Source organism: Engystomops pustulosus, chromosome 3, assembly GCF_040894005.1.
Source record: "Engystomops pustulosus chromosome 3, aEngPut4.maternal, whole genome shotgun sequence".
NCBI classification, from domain to species: domain Eukaryota; kingdom Metazoa; phylum Chordata; class Amphibia; order Anura; family Leptodactylidae; genus Engystomops; species Engystomops pustulosus.
Genome location: NC_092413.1, coordinates 237,044,608 through 237,063,936, shown reverse-complemented (window position 1 = coordinate 237,063,936; position 19,329 = coordinate 237,044,608). Strand labels below are relative to the sequence as shown.

At 48.5% G+C, this 19,329-nt stretch overlaps 1 protein-coding gene across 1 annotated transcript in view; it reads left to right on the top strand.

Moving 5' to 3' along the window:
* The window catches only part of LOC140123042 (vomeronasal type-2 receptor 26-like), a 32,463-nt gene extending 19,906 nt beyond the window's left edge, over positions 1 to 12,557 (top strand). The window contains exon 4 of the mRNA XM_072144293.1: positions 11,650 to 12,557. Within this exon, the coding sequence (XP_072000394.1) occupies positions 11,650 to 12,557 (908 nt within the window). The remainder of the gene's footprint in view (positions 1 to 11,649) is intronic.
* The last annotated feature ends 6,772 nt before the right edge of the window (positions 12,558 to 19,329 follow it).

Sequence of the window (19,329 nt, the reverse complement as noted above, 5' to 3'; positions counted from 1 at the left end):
AATTACTCTTATAAAGTTATATACATACACAGAAAGCACACACAATATATGACCTGGTTCATCCAGGTGGGGGGGCCAGGAAGCAAGAGCCCTTGATTTCTGCTTCTTCCACCTTAAATATCCCTTTATGTACAGCACCCCCCAAGCGCAAATAAGAATAAATGGATCACTATTGCCCCTCTTTCCCATCAAAAATGGCACTAGACAGGGATGCCCTCTATCTCCACTTCTATACGCGCTGGTGATAGAACACTTACTTATAGCCGTCAGAACACATCCTGATATCACGGGAATCAAAATAGGAGATTGTGACTACAAATGTTCAGCCTTCGCAGATGACGTTCTTTTATACCTTACAAATCCAGGCACATCTCTACCCCCGCTGATGACGGTTCTAGAAACATTCGGACACTTCAGCAATCACAAGGTAAATGTATCCAAAAGCGAGTCTATGAGCCTGGGCCTTCAAGACGCTGAGATACGTGACTTAAGCTTGCGATACCCCTTCTCCTGGCAGCAGAAGGCTATTACTTACCTAGGGATTCAAATCCCTTCTGACCTTAAATCCACATACGCCTTGAATTTTGACCCATTCTTGCAATCCGCAAAAAGAGACCTAACGAACTGTTCATCTAAGCAAATTTCCTGGGTAGGTAGAGTTAACTGTGTCAAAATGACTCTACTGCCAAGGTTGCTATACCTGTTCCAAACAATCCCCTTAGCCCTTCCCAAAATGTTTTTACAGAAACTATCGAGCCTCCTAAATAAATTTATCTGGTCCTCCACTGATTCTGAGAAAGATGCAAGGGGGTCTGGGACTCCCGGAATGTAGAAACTACTTCCTTGCGACCACATATGCTAGATACTTGATTGATTCCATAATAGTAAAAATAAACTATGGATACAAATAGAAGGTAGCCTCTCTCCAGCACCCGTAACCACCTTGCCCTGGTCACACTCACATGCCCCATTAGACCACCGTTTAAATGCCTTCCCATACGTGGCCACCCAAAATCTTAAAACGCTAAAGAGACTGGATACTACCTCCCGATTATTTGAACCTGACGGTCCACTTGTTCCGATTACGGATAACCCTGACTTCCCACCGGGAACCCATCCGGAATTTTTAGCTCCAATCAGATTAAGTGACCCACTTGTGTTTAGGGACCTGCTACAAGACTCTTCTCTTCACCCTCTCGCCAACATTACCACCTCATCCACACTCACATCTCGCACAAATTGGGACTACAACCAACTGCGTCATTTTTATACTACACACAAAAGACGCCTCAAACTTCACTGCCAGCTAAGACCTTTTGAGTGAATGTGCACATCCCCGACGGCTACTCCTCACCCGATCTCAGCATTATATAGCCTCTTCCAAGACGAGTGGGCTAAAACCACTGCCCCCTACACAAGTGCTTGGGAAAAAGAGATGGGGAAAACATTTACATCTGAGGATTGGTCAAAAGCCTTTGAGTTCTGTCATAAACTATCTATTTTTGTCAGAGCTCAAGAGACCAACTTTAAGATCCTGTCCAGGTGGTACTGGACACCGGCCAAACTGCACTCTATCTACCCCTCCAGCCCAAGCGAGTGCTGGAGATGCCATCAAAGAGAAGGGAATATGTTGCATATATGGTGGGAATGTCCAGTATTGCAACCTTTTTGGTCCCGGGTGGTGGATGTGATAAACGAATTGTCTGGTCAGGGGTTGGAAAATGATCCTGTACACCTTTTACTATCCATGCTCCCACCATTCCCCATCAAAGCAAAAAGATCACTAACAGGCTACATGCTAATTGCAGCACGCACACTGATCCCAAGACCGTGGAAGACCACTCGAGTGCCATCCATGTCGGAGTGGTTTACAGAGATCCTATCTCTACAGAGAATGGAAGAGCTCTCGGCAGAATCTCATCGCACAAAGGAAAGACACATCCTAATATGGGGCCCTTGGTTAGACTTTATGCGCTCTCCCTCCTATTCCACTATGCATGACTGAGAACACCCTCCCCCCCTTCAAAACATACCTTGACCTTCCCTACTCCCTTTCATTCCCTTCCCACAGTTTAATCTGTTTCTCCTTACTTCTCTTTACTCCAAAACAATGATACAACTTTAGATTAAACAAGATATTCTTTAATACTCAAACAAATTGCCTATATGAACCTAATTTAGACAATTGTGATAACATGATGTAACGATTATGGTTTGTGATCTCATTGTATGTTCAATAAAGCTTTTGAATAAAAAAAAAAAAAGAAAATATATGAAAAATATGTATAATATATATATATATACACTCACCGGCCACTTTATTAGGTACACCTGTCCAACTGCTCGTTAACACTTAATTTCTAATCAGCCAATCACATGGTGGCAACTCAGTGCATTTAGGCATGTAGACATGGTCAAGACAATCTCCTGCAGTTCAAACCGAGCATCAGTATGGGGAAGAAAGGTGATTTGTGGCCTGTGAACGTGGCATGGTTGTTGGTGCCAGAAGGGCTGGTCTGAGTATTTCAGAAACTGCTGATCTACTGGGATTTTCACGCACAACCATCTCTAGGGTTTACAGAGAATGGTCCGAAAAAGAAAAAACATCCAGTGAGCGGCAGTTCTGTGGGCGGAAATGCCTTGTTGATGCCAGAGGTCAGAGGAGAATGGGCAGACTGGTTGGAGCTGATAGAAAGGCAACAGTGACTCAAATCGCCACCCGTTACAACCAAGGTAGGCAGAAGAGCATCTCTGAATGCACAGTACGTCCAACTTTGAGGCAGATGGGCTACAGCAGCAGAAGACCACACCGGGTGCCACTCCTTTCAGCTAAGAACAGGAAACTGAGGCTACAATTTGCACAAGCTCATCGAAATTGGACAGTAGAAGATTGGAAAAAACGTTGCCTGGTCTGATGAGTCTCGATTTCTGCTGCAACATTCGGATGGTAGGGTCAGAATTTGGCGTCAACAACATGAAAGCGCGGATCCATCCTGCCTTGTATCAACGGTTCAGGCTGGTGGTGGTGGTGGCATGGTGTGGGGAATATTTTCTTGGCACTCTTTGGGCCCCTTGGTACAACGCCACAGCCTACCTGAGTATTGTTGCTGACCATGTCCATCCCTTTATGAGCACAATGTACCCTGTAACATCTGATGGCTACTTTCAGCAGGATAATGCGCCATGTCATAAAGCTGGAATCATCTCAGACTGGTTTCTTGAACATGACAATGAGGTCACTGGACACAAATGGCTCCACAGTCACCAGATCTCAATCCAATAGAGCATCTTTGGGAGGTGGTGGAACGGGAGATTCGCATCATGGATGTGCAGCCGACAAATCTGCGGCAACTGTGTGATGCCATCATGTCACTATGGAGCAAAATCTCTGAGGAGCTTCCAGTACCTTGTTGTATCTATGCCACGAAGAATTGAGGCAGTTCTGAAGGCAAAAGGGGGTCCAACCCGTTACTAGCATGGTGGACCTAATAAAGGGGCCGGGGAGTGTATATATGTGTGTATATATGTATGTGTGTGTATGTATGTATGTACTCCTTCTTTGTAAGAATATGTCTTAAAACATAAATACGTGACACTTATTTATGTTTTAAGACATATTCTCATCTATAGACCAATCTCTTGTATGCAGAAACCTCTTTGGACCATTCAGGTGAATAACAGGAATTCGGACTGGATACAATTACCATCTGGGAGTTTTCATGCTCCATCACAGATTCCACATTAGCTATCATTTATATTACTAGGACAGCGCAGGTGTGTTCTATAATTTAGATCCCCCAAAATCGACTGGGATTGGAGCCGAAATCACTACAGCACAGTACAGTACAAGCAGCTGGACGCTACAGGCAGCACATACAGTGTGAAATGCCGAGATTGGAAAACGCTGACTGTTTTTATAGGGCTGTGTGACATTTTTTAATCACCTTTTTCTTTCCTTATTTGAAGGAATAGTGTGGGCTACCCCTTCTTCCACCAGCGCAGTCCAACCACACTCCAAATTGTATACTCTGTTTTTTTTTCCGCCATTTGAAACTGTATTGATTTTTGGGGATGTGTATACCCCAAATAGCAGTTCTATTTTGTTGCTGAATAGTGAATAGGAAGAAATCTGTGTAAAATCCACACTGTTGCTGTAGTGATTTCTGCTCTAATCCCAGGGTGTCAGTTGTTGTGCTTCTGTATACCCCAAATTTCAAGTTTTTGGTAGATAAAGTATATCCGTGTCTAATCCACATGTCAGACAGAAAGGTGGGGCAGGCAGAGGTGGCAGCACAGTAAGGGGACGTTGCAGCAGAGGTGGCTCTGTGAGGCCAGAACTGCCAGTGTGTGTTTATCAACAAACCAAAGGTCCTGGATTGGTTGACTAGGTCATCCACTTCCTCCCAAATAACATCTGACAACCCCAGCCAAGAGTCCTTGGGTATATCATATACAACCCTTAGTTGGCATGGCCCAGGGGCCCTAACCTGTCCTCAACCAGCCTCTGTCCTGTTCCTTTCCTGCAGCCAGAGAGCTACTAGGTGGTCTGGGCTCAGCGCTACTATTCAAGGAGGACGAAGTCTTTGCGGACAGTCAGCAGCTGCTTGGCAGTGGAGAGGTGGGGCAGACATCCTCTGCTTTGTGCAGTAGGCGGGAAAGTAGAGATATGGAGAGTGGCACAGGAGGTTATGTTGCACTTGCAAGTAGTCGAGCTGTGTATACTGAGACCATTGAGGAAGAAAGCAGTGACAGGGAAACACAAATAAGCAAGTGGCACAGGGGCTCAGTGAGGCAGCGGTGTTAGTAGTCACTCAGTGCAGACTGTTGGCAGTAAAATCACCACCTCTGCGGTGTAGCAGTTTTTGTGAAGACACCAGAGGAGCGGAGCGTGTGTATATGTAGAATCTCAGGCAGAAAGTAAAGCGTGGCCAGGGAGCTAACGTTTGTACCACGGCCCTGCTTCAAAACATGCAGCGTCACCATCCAGTGGCCTGGGAGAAACATGCAACAGATGTGGAGGTCCATCCTGCCGTCGCAGCAGCACCTAGTGACACACATGCCATTTCAGCCAGTCAAGGCTCCAGCGCCTCTTAAAAGTATGCTGTTTGTCTTTGACATCATCTCCCGGTCCAGATGCTCCTGCTCCTCGCTACGCATGGCGCCAACAAATGTTGCAAGAGGCGATTACTAAGAAACAACTCTATGCGTCCAGTCATCCTAAGGTGCAGAAGCTGACCGTGCTCCTGCCCAAGATGTTGGTAGTGCAGTCCCTCCCTTTCCAAGTCCTGGACTCTGCACCCTTCAGAGAACTAATGGCTTGTGCCGAACCGAGGTGGAGAGTACCAAGCCAAAATTTATTTTCCGAAACGGCAGTACCAGCTCTTCCAAAATATGTAGAACAGTAGGTGGGCTAGTCCTTGAGCTTATCGGTTTCTTCCAAGGTGCACGGCAGCGCGGACTGTTGAGCTGTAATTATGGTCAGGGCCAGTATATGTCCTTTACAGCCCACAAGGTGAATGTGCTTCCCGCCCAGCCACACCAACAACTTGAACAGCAGATGCTGCTTTCTCCACCACGTTGTCAAACTGCTGTTCCTGCACCAGTGTCCGCCTCCTCCTTTTCCACCACCACCTCAGCCTCTACAAGTCTAAGTGCTACTCCATCATACGACATGTGCAGGGCAAGGCAGTGTCAGGCAGTTCGACACCTGGTTTGCCTGGGTGAACGAAGTCACACAGGCGGGAAACTGCTCTGCGTCATGCGAGAAGAAATCAATGTGTGGCTTTCTCCGTGACAACTGAAAATCGGAACCATTGTTACAGACAATGGGAGGAACATGGTGCCGCGCTGCACTGAGGAGGAATGATACATGCGCCCAGCATGGCACACGTGTTCAATCTGGTTGTCAACAGGTCTTCCACCCATCTGCAAGACATTCTAAAAATGGCCAGGACACTGTGCACTAGAGATGAGCGAGCACTAAAATGCTCGGGTACTCGTTATTCGAGACAAACTTTTCCCGATGCTCGAGTGCTCGTCTCGAATAACAAGCCCCATTGAAGTCAATGGGAGACTCGAGCATTTTTCAAGGGGACCAAGGGTCTGCACAGGGAAGCTTTGCCACACACCTGGGAACCTCAGAAAAGGATCGAAACACCACGGAAATGGACAGGAAACAGCAGGGGCAGCATGCATGGATGCCTCTGAGGCTGCTTAATCGCACCATTATGCCAAAATTATGGGCAACAGCATGGCCATGACAGAGTGACCGAAGGAGGCTAGATAGCAGATAAAACATCCAATAATTGACCCTGACACTATAGGGGACGGCATGCAGAGGCAGCGGCAGCAGTGGCAGGCTAGAGAGTGGCATGGCGACATACCCTAAATGGACTCAGGTTTCACCAAAGGAGGTGAAATGATTTCCTATGTGAACAAAAGGTTGACGGTATATTTAGTCGATAACACAGCATGGTGGCGACATAGTGACCAAGTTCCATAACGTATCTGGTGAAACACCCGAAAAATGAGCCTGACACAGCTCATTTGATAAGGGGACGACATGTGGAGGCAGCCATATTGCGCTGCTATGATTGCAACTTCAGGTCTCCAACATGGCGGCAACAGATGGGCCGAGTTCCACTATGTATCTGGTGAAACACCTGAAAATTCTGACTGACACAGGTCGTTTGATAAGGGGATGATGTGCTGCATATCCTCTCGTGCTCCAGCATCTGGGGTATAGAGAGTTGAAATGAGACATTGGTGGATGCTGTGGAGGATCGTGGAGGCAAAATGGACAGGAAACAGCAGGGGCAGCATGCATGGATGCCTCTGAGGCTGCCTAATCTTGGGATGGAGCTGGCGGTCCACTGCCAGGCGAGATTTCGCCTGTCCAAGCCCCTGTCTCTCGGCTCCTCCCCACCCAAAATGGGCCTGGGGGCCAGAAGCGTTTACTTTGAAAAAATTATAATTTTCAAAGCAGGCCGGGTCGTTTGAGGAGGCTGCTATGGAGACAATTTAATTTGGATAGTGCCTGTATGTGGCAGTCCAAAAAAGTTTTCAAACCAGAGGAGCAGGTAGGTGGTCCTCCAGAAAAATTAAATAAATTGAGTGCCTGTATTTGGCAGTCCAAAAAAGTTTTCAAACCAGAGGAGCAGGTAGGTGGCCCTCCAGAAAAATTAAATAGATTGAGTGCCTGTATGTGGCACTCCCAAAAATTGCTTAAAACAGAGGACCGGGTAGGTGGCCCTCCAGAAAAATTAAATACATAGAGTACTATAGCTAGAGCCAGAGCCAAAAAATAGCCAGTTTCCTATGCTTTAGTGTACAAAGAGGAGGAGAAGGAGGACAATGAGGAGGAGGAGTGCATACATTATTCAGGTTGAGCTTCTTTCACCTGGTGGAGAATGAAAATCCGGAGAAATCCAGGCTTTATTCATCTTGATAAGCGTCAGCCTGTCAGCGCTGTCAGTCGACAGGCGTGTACGCTTATCGGTGATAATGCCACCAGCTGCACTGAAAACCCGCTCGGACAACACGCTAGCGGCAGGGCAGGCAAGAACCTCCAAGGCGTACAGCGCCAGTTCGTGCCACATGTCCAGCTTTGAAACCCAGTAGTTGTAGGGAGCTGTGTGATCATTTAGGACGATGGTATGGTCAGCTACCTACTCCCTCACCATCTTTCTGTAAAGATCAGCCCTACTCTGCCGAGACTGGGGACAGGTGACAGTGTCTTGCTGGGGTGACATAAAACTGGCAAAGGCCTTGTAAAGCGTACCCCTGCCAGTGCTGGAAAAGCTGCCTGCTCGCCTACTCTCCCTCGCTACTTGTCCCGCAGAAGTACGCCCTCTGCTGCTAGCGCTGTCAGAAGGGAAATACTGTTTCAGCTTGTGCACCAGGACCTGCTGGTATTCATGCATTATCACACTACTTTCCTCTCCTGGGATGAGAGTGGAAAGATTTTGCTTGTACCGTGGGTCCAGGAGAGTGAATACCCAGTAATCGGTGCTGGAATAAATTCTTGGAACGCTAGGGTCACGGGATAGGCAGCCTAGCATGAAATCTGCCATATGCGCCAGAGTCCCAACGAGCAAGAATTCACTCCTCACTGGCCTGACTGCCTATTTCCTCCTCCTCCAACTCCTCTACTTCTGCCCATACATGCTGAACAGTGAAGGACTGAGCAATGCTCCCCTCTTCTGTCTCGCCAACATTCTCCTCCTCTTCCTCCTCATCCTCCTCCACCTCCTCCGATATGCGCTTAGAAACAGACCTAAGGGCGCTTTGGCTATCAACAAGGGAATCTCTTGTGATGAGCGCAAAGCTTCCGACTTCATGCTGACCAGAGAGTTTTTCAACAGGCCAAGCAGCGGGATGGTGAGGCTGATGATGGCACCATCGCCACTGACCATCTGTGTTGACTCCTCAAAGTTACTCAGCACCTGACAGATATCAGACATCCACGTCCACTCCTCATTGTAGACTTGAGGAAGCTGACTGACCTGACTACCAGTTCTGGTGGAAGTTGACATCTGGCAGTCTACAATCGCTCTGCGCTGCTGGTAAACTCTGGATAACATGGTTAATGTTGAATTCCACCTCGTGGGCACGTCGCACAACAGTCGGTGAGCGGACAGTTGGAGGCGGCGCTGCGCTGCCCTGAGAGTGGCAGCATCTGTGCTGGACTTCCTGAAATGCGCACAGATGCAGCGCACCTTCGTGAGCAAATCAGACAGATTGGGGTATGTCTTGAGGAAACGCTGAACTATGAGATTTAACACATGGGCCAGGCATGGCACATGTGTCAGTCTGCCGAGTTGCAGAGCCGCCACCAGGTTGCGGCCGTTGTCACACACAACCATGCCTGGCTTCAGGTTCAGCGGTGCCAGCCACAGATCAGTCTGCGCTGTGATGCCCTGTAATAGCTCTTGGGCGGTGTGCCCTTTATCGCCTAGGCTCAGCAGTTTGAGCACCGCCTGCTGTCGCTTAGCGACGGCACTGCTGCTGTGCCTAGAGCTACCGACTGATGGCGCCATGCCCACGGATGGTAATTCGGAGGAGTAGGTGGAGGAGGGGTGGGAGGAGGAGGACGCATAGTAGACCTTTGAGACCTGGACCGAGGTAGTCCCCGCAATCCTCGGCGTCGGCAGTATATGACCAGCCCCAGGGTCAGACTCGGTCCCAGCCTCCACCAAGTTAACCCAATGTGCCGTCAGCGATATATAGTGGCCCTGCCCAGCAGCACTCGTCCACGTGTCCGTGGTCAGGTGGACCTTGTCAGAAATTGCGTTGGTCAGGGCACGGATGATGTTCTCTGACATGTGCTTGTGCAGGGCTGGGACGGCACATCGGGAAAAGTAGTGCCGGCTGGGGACCGAATACCGAGGGGCAGCCGCCGCCATGAGGTTTCGAAAGGCCTCGGTCTCTACCAGCCTATAGGGCAGCATCTCCAGGCTAAGCAACTTGCATATGTGGACGTTGAGGGCTTGGGCGTGTGGGTGGGTTGCGCTATACTTCCTTTTGTGCTCCAGCGTCTGGGGTATGGAGAGCTGAACGCTGGTGGATGCTGTGGAGGATCGTGGAGGCGAAGATGGGGTTTTCGCACGGGAGGTGTTTGGGACGTGGTCCTGGGCAGGGGGCTGACTAGCAGATGACACAGGGGAAGGAGCAGTGGTGTGCCCGGCCGGAGGTGAATGGGCTTGTATTAGCATTCATATGCCTGCGCATACTGGTGGTAGTTAAGCTAGTAGTGGTGGAACCCCTGCTGATCCTGGTTTGGCAAAGGTTCCACACCACAGTCCGTCGGTCATCTGGTGTTTCTTTAAAGAACCTCCAGACTTCTGAAAATGTAGCCCTCGCCACGGGAGCCCTCGCCACGGGAGCTTGACTACGGGCAACATTTGGCGCTGATGCACCAGCTCTGGCCCTGCCTCTCCATCTGGCCCCACCACTGCCTCTTCCAACCTGTTCTGCTATAGGACTCGCCTCCGTCTCAGAAGCACTGTGTTCACCCGGCCTATCAACCCAGCTTGGGTCTGTCACCTCATCATCCTCCGATCCCTCAGTCTGCTCCCCCCTCTGACTTCCTGCCCTGACAACAACTTCACCTCTGTCTGACAACCGTGTCTCCTCATCGTCTGACACCTCTTTACACACTTCTTCCACTACGTCAATAATGTCATCATCACCCATAGACTGCGACCGATGGAAAACCTGGGCATCGGAAAATTGCTCATCAGCAACCGGACAAGTGGTTTGTGACTGTGGGAAGGGTCCAGAAAACAGTTCCTCAGAGTATGCCGGTTCAAATGCCAAATTTTGCTGGGAGGGGGCAGACTGGGGGGAAGGAGGCTGAGGTGGAGGAGCTGGAGGAGTGCTGATTTCAGTGACATGGGTGGACTGCGTGGAAGACTGACTGGTGGACAAATGGCTAGAAGCATTGTCCGCAATCCACGACATCACCTCTTCGCACTGTTCTGGCCTCAATAGTGCTCTACCACGAGTCCCAGTAACTTGAGACATGATGAACCCCTTAGTCGACAAGTCGGAAAATGGCTAAAAACTGGTCTAAAAAGCCTTGATAAATGTGGTGTAAAGCTTTTCAGACTTTTTTTTTGGCGCAGAACCGCCAGAATTGTGGCCCAAGTCCGTTAATAAATTCCCTTCTATGGGTATAAGACACAGTTATTGTGTCTCAGGTTCCGCCAGTTTCTAGCTGGAAAACAATTGTCTTTTGCTGCGGCAGATTTATGACTGTCATGATGAATTCTGGTGCAGCCTATCGGTTCCTACTTTAGACCTCATTTTAGTTGGTCTAAACCCTGCGCAAGAATTTTGGGCGCACGGACGATTCTCCATGTCGGAAAGCTGCCAAAAAATGGTCTAAAAGCCTTGATCACTGGGCTGCAAGGCATTATAGACAGTGTTTTAGAGGTCATAACCACCAGAATTGTGGCCAATTGCATTAATACATCCCCCCCTATGGGTATCAGACACAGTTATTGGGGCACATTTACTTACCCGTCGCAATCCCCGAGGTGCATTGTTCGAAGAAGATTCGGAGCGTCCACGTGTCACTTCCCCACTGAGGTCCGCTGGAGTTCACCTTCTTCTTCCCGGTGCATGTAAGTGCTTGGCATGCAACACAATTTTGAATGTTAAATCCTGCGCGTTAATCGGATCGTCCGACGGCCCGTCCCCCGATTTGTGCCGCGTGAAAGCCGGAGCCGATGCGCCAAAAACTGATCACGTCCGACAAAAAGCCCTTCTAAATGCGGCGGACATTGGAAATCGTCAGCTATTCCGCTGACCCTTAGTAAATGAGCCCCATTATCTTTGTGGCAGAATGTAGCGGTTATCAGCGCAACTGCCACCAATAATGAGTTAGGAAAAGTATTTAAAACAATAACATACCTGAAATAATGAATTAAACAAAAAAAACTGCGCTATTAAATTGTTTGCTATTATAAATGCAGTAATGGTCACTGGATTATATGTTCAACAGGACATCAACCAGATTTTTCCTGTTCGTTCTAACACTAAACTAAACCCGAGCCCACATTGCATGACACGGACCCGATTTTGGACGCTCAACACAAGTTGTGAATATTCTTTAGTATTTTTTGCTTTCTTTCTTGTATTTTGCAGACAGTGACTCCTGCATGAAATGTACAGACCTTGAATGGTCCAATGAGAAGAAGGATCGTTGTGTTCCAATGATGAAGGAATTCCTCTCCTACACAGATGACACAATTGTCTTGGGGATTTCTCTGGTTTCTTCGATATTTTCTTTCCTTACATTCCTCATTCTTATGACTTTTATTTTCTACAAAGACACGGCCATTGTGAAGGCCAATAACCGGACCCTGAGCTTCCTCCTCCTGGTCTCCATCATGCTGAGCTTTCTCTGTGTCTTCTTGTTCCTTGGACATCCAGTGGACCTCACTTGCATGCTACGTCAGGTCTCGTTTGGAATCCTCTTCTCAGTAGCCGTGTCTTGTGTCCTGGCAAAGACCATCATGGTTTGCATTGCCTTCAAAGCCACAAAGCCTGGAAGTACCTGGAAACGCTGGATTGGAAGCAAGTGGCCTAATTCCTTGGTGTCGTTCCTCTCATCCATCCAAGTAATAATCTGTATGACTTGGTTGACTGTAGCTCCCCCTTACCCAGAGCTGGACACACACTCTTATCCAGGAAAGATCATTGTGCAGTGTAATGAAGGGTCTGTTTATTGGTTCTACTCTGTCCTGGGTTATATGGGGGTCTTGGCTTCTGTTAGTTTTGTTATGGCTTTTTTAGCTCGGACATTACCGGACAGCTTTAATGAGGCCAAGTACATCACCTTCAGCATGCTGGTGTTCTGCAGCGTCTGGATCGCCATGATCCCGGCTTATCTGAGCACCAGAGGGAAATACATGGTGGCCGTGGAGATATTCGCCATATTGACCTCCAGTGCCGGACTATTAGGGTGCATATTCTTCCCGAAATGCTACATTATCCTATGGAGACCAGAACTCAACACAAGAACATTGTTACTGGAAGGAAGAAGCAGATAAGATCTTCACATTATATAGAAATGTAGTTGAGTTTTACACATTAGGGACGTGACAGAGTGATAACTCAATACCTTCCACATGGGACAATGAATCCAACCAGAGCAGATTCCCATCTCCTTTCCTAATTCTGGAAGACCGGAAATGCTCCCGGCTGCACGGTTACCACTAAGTCGGGTATAACTGCTCCATATTGTAGGATCAAACTAACCAATAAATTCTGAATCAATAACTTTCTGCGTACAACTGTTTCCGCATATTTTTAAAGCCGACCCAACTTTTCCAAAAAGTGTAGAAAACTGAGTAGTCAAGTGTCCACTGAGGGGAGGCAGCACATCCGGCAGGAATAATATTCTGTATTTTATGCCGTTCACCCTCCTGCAGCTTTAATCTCTTTATTTTTTAGTTGTCAGTGGTCACTGAGCTGCAAGGTGAGGACTAGGTCCCTTATTGGAGGCCGATTGAGTTTAAACACAAAGACTGTGTTTTCTGCTCCTCCCATTGCCTCCTTTTTACCACTTCATGTCATTTGACCACGGTGATGTCATCCAAGGTCCTTTATTCACTAACATTTGCAAAATCTACCCCATGTATGAATCTGATCACATGAAATTACATGGATTTCTACTCATCCCCATCCTCCATGGAGGCTGCTGTGATTTGCATTTGATCAGATAGATAAATGGGGTAGATTTTAGAAATTTTACCAGGTAAAGGACCTTAGATGGCATCATACTGGTCATATGACACAGAGTGCTGAATAGTAAAGATGAATGGAGTATGGGGAGAAGCAGAAGTGAGTGAGGATGGGAGAAAACGGCCCCCTCTGAACATGTGTTTGAGTAACTCAAATCTTTCCAGTCCCATTCCAGAGATCGAATGGACTGTCCCGCTAACATCCACACACATCAGACTAGCAGGGGAGCATCTGTCACCATCTTGAACATAGTCAGCACAAGACAGACTGGTGAGGTGCAAATCTACAAATCAGACACCCAGTTGTTTTCTTCAGCCAACTAGAAACCTGTTATCTACACTGCAACGGCCTTTCCCCAAAATAAATCACTGTGTGGCTGCTTCTTCTGTCTAGCAGTGACTGACCTGGCACAACATAGTGACTGACCTTGCACCACATAGTGACTGACCAGGTACCACATAGTGACTGACCAGGCACCACATAGTGACTGACCAGGCACCACATAGTGACTGACCAGGTACCACATAGTGACTGACCAGGTACCACATAGTGACTGACCAGGCACCACATAGTGACTGACCAGGTACCACATAGTGACTGACCAGGCACCACATAGTGACTGACCAGGCACCACATATTGACTGACCAGGTACCACATAGTAGAACGTCCCTCACCATTGCTCTTCTTATCGTTTGTTTATTGATGAATACTTACAAGTCTGATACTAACCCCGGTGATGTGTTGGAGGGAGAGAAAGAAGGGCATCACATGATAACAAGTCAAACAAGGGCCCTTTCAAACTCCCGGTGCTTCATATGGTTTTGCTTGTGTCAAAAGGAAATCTTACTACTGCATTTTTTAACCCCCCCCCCCCTTCTCACTAGAATATTCCTCATTGGTCTATTTCAAGCTCCTATTCCTGCGCTACTGAACATAAGCTCAACAGCTGATAAGGAATTGGTGTAACTTACCTGTGACAAAAAAACCTGTACCGCCGAGTGAAGTGGACTGTCGGACTTCCGCAACTCCCAAGATGGAGCTGGGGCATGTGGAATATCTCCATGGGTCCGTGCCTCCTGCGCATTCTTACTAACCCTCCACCCTATGGCATCATCCATGGGGTGGAGGAATGTGACTCAATGAAGTCTCAGGAAGTTAGGGAAGTGATTGGTGTCTTTTATATATGATGCTATATAGGTCTTGCAAGCCAGTGGGGGAGATTTATCAGAAGTGTCTGAGAGCAGAACTGTTCTAGCTGCCCGTGGCAACCAATCAGATCTCAGCTTTCCTTTTCCCACAGCTGCTTATAACATTTTTTATAAAAAAAAAGCCGAGCTCTGATTGGTTTCTACAGGCAACTAGAATAATTTTACCTTAGACACTTGTGGTAAATCTTCCCCTGTGTATTGGGATTAGGGTACCATCCAATGCTACTAACTTCAGACCAGTTTCTAACCTCCCTTTCATCTCCAAACTCCTCGAACGCCCGGTCTATGCTCTATAACCCGTTATCTCTCTATAACTCCATCCTCAATCCCCTACAATCTGGTTTCCGCTCTATGTTCTCCACTGAAACTGCTCTTACTAAAGTCTCCAATGATCTCCTCACTGCAAAATCCAAAGGTGACTATTCACTCCTTATTCTTCTGGAGCTATTGGCAGCGTCTGCTCCATTCACCTGCACTCTCTTGGTTTTCTTCCTATCTCTCTGACCGCACTTTCAATATCTCCTTTACTGGATCTTTCTCTTCTCCTCGTCCTCTCAGGGTCGGGGTCCTCAGGGCTCAGTCCTAGGTCCTCTTCTCTTCTCATCTTCCTCTCAGTGTCGGGGTCCTCAGGGCTCAGTCCTAGGTCCTCTTCTCTTCTCATCTTCCTCTCAGTGTCGGGGTCCTCAGGGCTCAGTCCTAGGTCCTCTTCTCTTCTCCTCTTCCTCTCAGTGTCGGGGTCCTCAGGGCTCAGTCCTAGGTCCTCTTCTCTTCTCATCTTCCTCTCACTGTTGGGTTCCTCTGGGCTCAGTCCTAGGTCCTTTTCTCTTCTCCTCTTCCTCTCAGTGTTGGGTTCCTCTGGGCTCAGTCCTAGGTCCTCTTCTCTTCTCATCTTCCTCTCAGTGTCGGGGTCCTCTGGGCTCAGTCCTCGGTCCTCTTCTCTTCTCCTCTTCCTCTCAGTGTCGGGGTCTTCAGGGCTCAGTCTTAGGTCCTCTTCTCTTCTCCTCTTCCTCTCAGTGTTGGGGTCCTCAGGGCTCAGTCCTAGGTCCTCTTCTCTTCTCCTCTTCCTCTCAGTGTTGGGGTCCTCAGGGCTCAGTCTTAGGTCCTCTTCTCTTCTCCTCTTCCTCTCAGTGTCGGGGTCCTCTGGGCTCAGTCCTAGGTCCTCTTCTCTTCTCCTCTTCCTCTCAGTGTCGGGGTCCTCAGGGCTCAGTCCTAGGTCCTCTTCTCATCTCATCTTCCTCTCAGTGTTGGGTTCCTCTGGGCTCAGTCCTAGGTCCTCTTCTCTTCTCATCTTCCTCTCAGTGTCGGGGTCCTCTGGGCTCAGTCCTCGGTCCTCTTCTCTTCTCATATTCCTCTCAGTGTTGGGGTCTTCAGGGCTCAGTCTTAGGTCCTCTTCTCTTCTCCTCTTCCTCTCAGTGTCGGGGTCCTCAGGGCTCAGTCCTAGGTCCTCTTCTCTTCTCATCTTCCTCTCAGTGTTGGGGTCCTCAGGGCTCAGTCCTAGGTCCTCTTCTCTTCTCATCTTCCTCTCAGTGTTGGGTTCCTCTGGGCTCAGTCCTAGGTCCTCTTCTCTTCTCATCTTCCTCTCAGTGTCGGGTTCCTCAGGGCTCAGTCCTAGGTCCTCTTCTCTTCTCCTCTTCCTCTCAGTGTTGGGTTCCTCTGGGCTCAGTCCTAGGTCCTCTTCTCTTCTCATCTTCCTCTCAGTGTCGGGTTCCTCAGGGCTCAGTCCTAGGTCCTCTTCTCATCTCATCTTCCTCTCAGTGTTGGGTTCCTCTGGGCTCAGTCCTAGGTCCTCTTCTCTTCTCATCTTCCTCTCAGTGTCGGGGTCCTCTGGGCTCAGTCCTCGGTCCTCTTCTCTTCTCATATTCCTCTCAGTGTTGGGGTCTTCAGGGCTCAGTCTTAGGTCCTCTTCTCTTCTCCTCTTCCTCTCAGTGTCGGGGTCCTCAGGGCTCAGTCCTAGGTCCTCTTCTCTTCTCATCTTCCTCTCAGTGTTGGGGTCCTCAGGGCTCAGTCCTAGGTCCTCTTCTCTTCTCATCTTCCTCTCAGTGTTGGGTTCCTCTGGGCTCAGTCCTAGGTCCTCTTCTCTTCTCCTCTTCCTCTCAGTGTCGGGGTCCTCTGGGCTCAGTCCTAGGTCCTCTTCTCTTCTCCTCTTCCTCTCAGTGTCGGGGTCCTCAGGGCTCAGTCTTAGGTCCTCTTCTCTTCTCATCTTCCTCTCAGTGTCGTGGTCCTCAGGGCTCAGTCCTAGGTCCTCTTCTCTTCTCATCTTCCTCTCAGTGTTGGGTTCCTCTGGGCTCAGTCCTAGGTCCTCTTCTCTTCTCCTCTTCCTCTCAGTGTCGGGGTCCTCAGGGCTCAGTCTTAGGTCCTCTTCTCTTCTCATCTTCCTCTCAGTGTCGGGGTCCTCAGGACTCAGCCCTAGGTCCTCTTCTCTTCTCCTCTACCTCTCAGTGTTGGGATCCTCCGGGCTCAGTCCTAGGTCCTCTTCTCTTCTCCCTCTATACTGCTCCATCAGCAGGTTTGGTTTCCAGTATCATCTCTCTGCTGATCAACTAACCAACCCAACCCTGACCCCTCCATCTCAGTCTGTGGGAGCACTATAGCCCCGGGGGCCATTGTCTTGGGGTTGTGCTGGACTCTGACCTCTCCTTTTTACCATATATTCAATCTCTTGCTCACTCTTGACGCATCTCAGAATTATCTCCAGAATCCGACCGTTTCTAACAATTGAAACCCTTTAAAATGCTAATTGTTGCACTTATTCACGCTGGACTAGACTCATGTAACTCCCTACTAATCATCTTCCACTCACTAAACTCTCTCCTCTGCAATCTATTCTTAATGCAGCAGCCGGGCTCGTCTATCAGACCAAACGCTACACGGAGGCCTCCGGTCTGTGCCAATCACTGCACTGACTGCCTATCTCCTTCCGTATTCACTTTAAAATAATAACCCTCATCCACAAAGCTCTGCACAATGCTGAACCTCCCTATCTCTCTTCTCTCATCTCAGTCTATCGCCCTTCCCGTGCTCTTCGATCTGTCAGTGACTTTAGATTAATTTCTCCCTTAATTCGAACCTCCCATGCACGTCTCCAGGACTTCTCCCGAGTCGCACCAATTCTCTGGAATGCCCTTCCCCAGACTCTGAGACTAATACCCACCCTCCAAAGCTTCAAACGTGCTCTTATATCCCATCTCTTTAGACAGATCTATCACATCACTAACTACATGAAATGTCAGATCTCCCTTTACTAATCCATCCTATGTCCTATCTCCTGTCTGTTATCCGGCAAACAGCAGATATTTGCCAAGCTCTTTCACCTCGGACCCTGTAAGGGTGCGGTCACACGTTGCGTCACACTTGCGTTTACCGCAAGCGTTATTTTGTTTTTGTAGAGACGCAGCCGAGACCTACTAATTGAAGTCTATGTGACTTACATATGCATGTGCAGTCGTTGCTTTCTTCAACTCCGTGTGCGGTCATTAATTAGTGGTGGAGAGATATAATGGAGAACGGATGCGTTTACCGCCTGCGTCCATGTCTCTGCATAGGTAAAGTGTCTGGATCGTGTGGAGCGTGTCTTCTCACGACATTTGAGAAAGGTGCCAAAGTACCTCAGCAGTTCACCCGCCCTTTTCTGTGCTGCGCACTCGGGACAGCAGTTGCAGCCGCGCGAGAGTGGTGTAAGGAGACTGTGGTCTATCAGCGCCCGAACATGGATGTGTCGAAGCTTATTGGTCTTGTACGTATTTTCAGTAATGTGATTTGCACAATATTTTTGGCCTACATGTTGGGGCAGATTTACTTACCCGGCCCATTCACGATCCAGCAGTGCGTTCTATGCGCTGGATTCGGGTCTGGCTGGGATCTATTAAGGTAGTTCCTCCGCCGTCCACCAGGTGGCGCTGCTGCGCTGAAAAGCATCGGAACGCACTGGAGTTCACCGAGCCGGGCTGAGTGAAGGTAAGTGAAAGGTTTTCGTCGCATGCATGCCAGTGCCGATGCGCCACAATCCGATCGCGTGCGCCAAAATCCCGGGGCAATTCAGGGGAAATAGGTGCAAATCGTAAATATTCGGGTAACACGTCGGGAAAACACAAATCGGGCCCTTAGTAAATGACCCCCATTGTGTCTGGGTCTTTTCTGGATTGAAGTTTACTGTTATGATACAGTGCACTAATGTGTCTGCTAGTCTTATGTGCAGTAGCTGATGGTGTGTTATAGTTACAGTCAGTGATTTATTGCAGTAATATGAATGGGTCTTTTCTTGTTTCTTTATTGCAAATGCAAGTGTGCTTAAATGATTTGTGAGCTAAATAAATTTTTTTTAATAAATTTTTTGAATGTTTATTAATATTAAATTTAGAGTAATTTTTTTTTTTTTTTTAATAGAAATTATAGAAAAAGGGGAATCCATGTTTGGCTAAGCATTTTTTCCCCCTGCTTTGATGATGACTGCAATAGCTGCCTGTGCAACAATATGGGGGTCATTTACTAAGGGCCCGATTCGCATTTTCCCGACGTGTTACCCGAATATTTCCGATTTGCGACGATTGTACCTGAATTGCCCCGGGATTTTGGCGCACGCTATCGGATTGTGACGCATCGGCGCCGGCATGCGCGCAACGGAAAACGGGGGGCGTGGCCGAACGAAAACCCGACGTATTCGTAAAAACCGCCGCATTTAAAAACCGAAAATGTGTCGCTTGGGAAGCGCTTACCTTCACCTGGTCCAGCTCGGTGTATTCCGGCGCGTTAAGATGATTTTCAGCGCAGCAGCGCCACCTGGTGGTCGGCGAGGAACTGCCTTCATAAATCCTGTCCGGACCCGAATCCTGTGCAGAGAACGCGCCGCTGGATCGCGAATGGGCCGGGTAA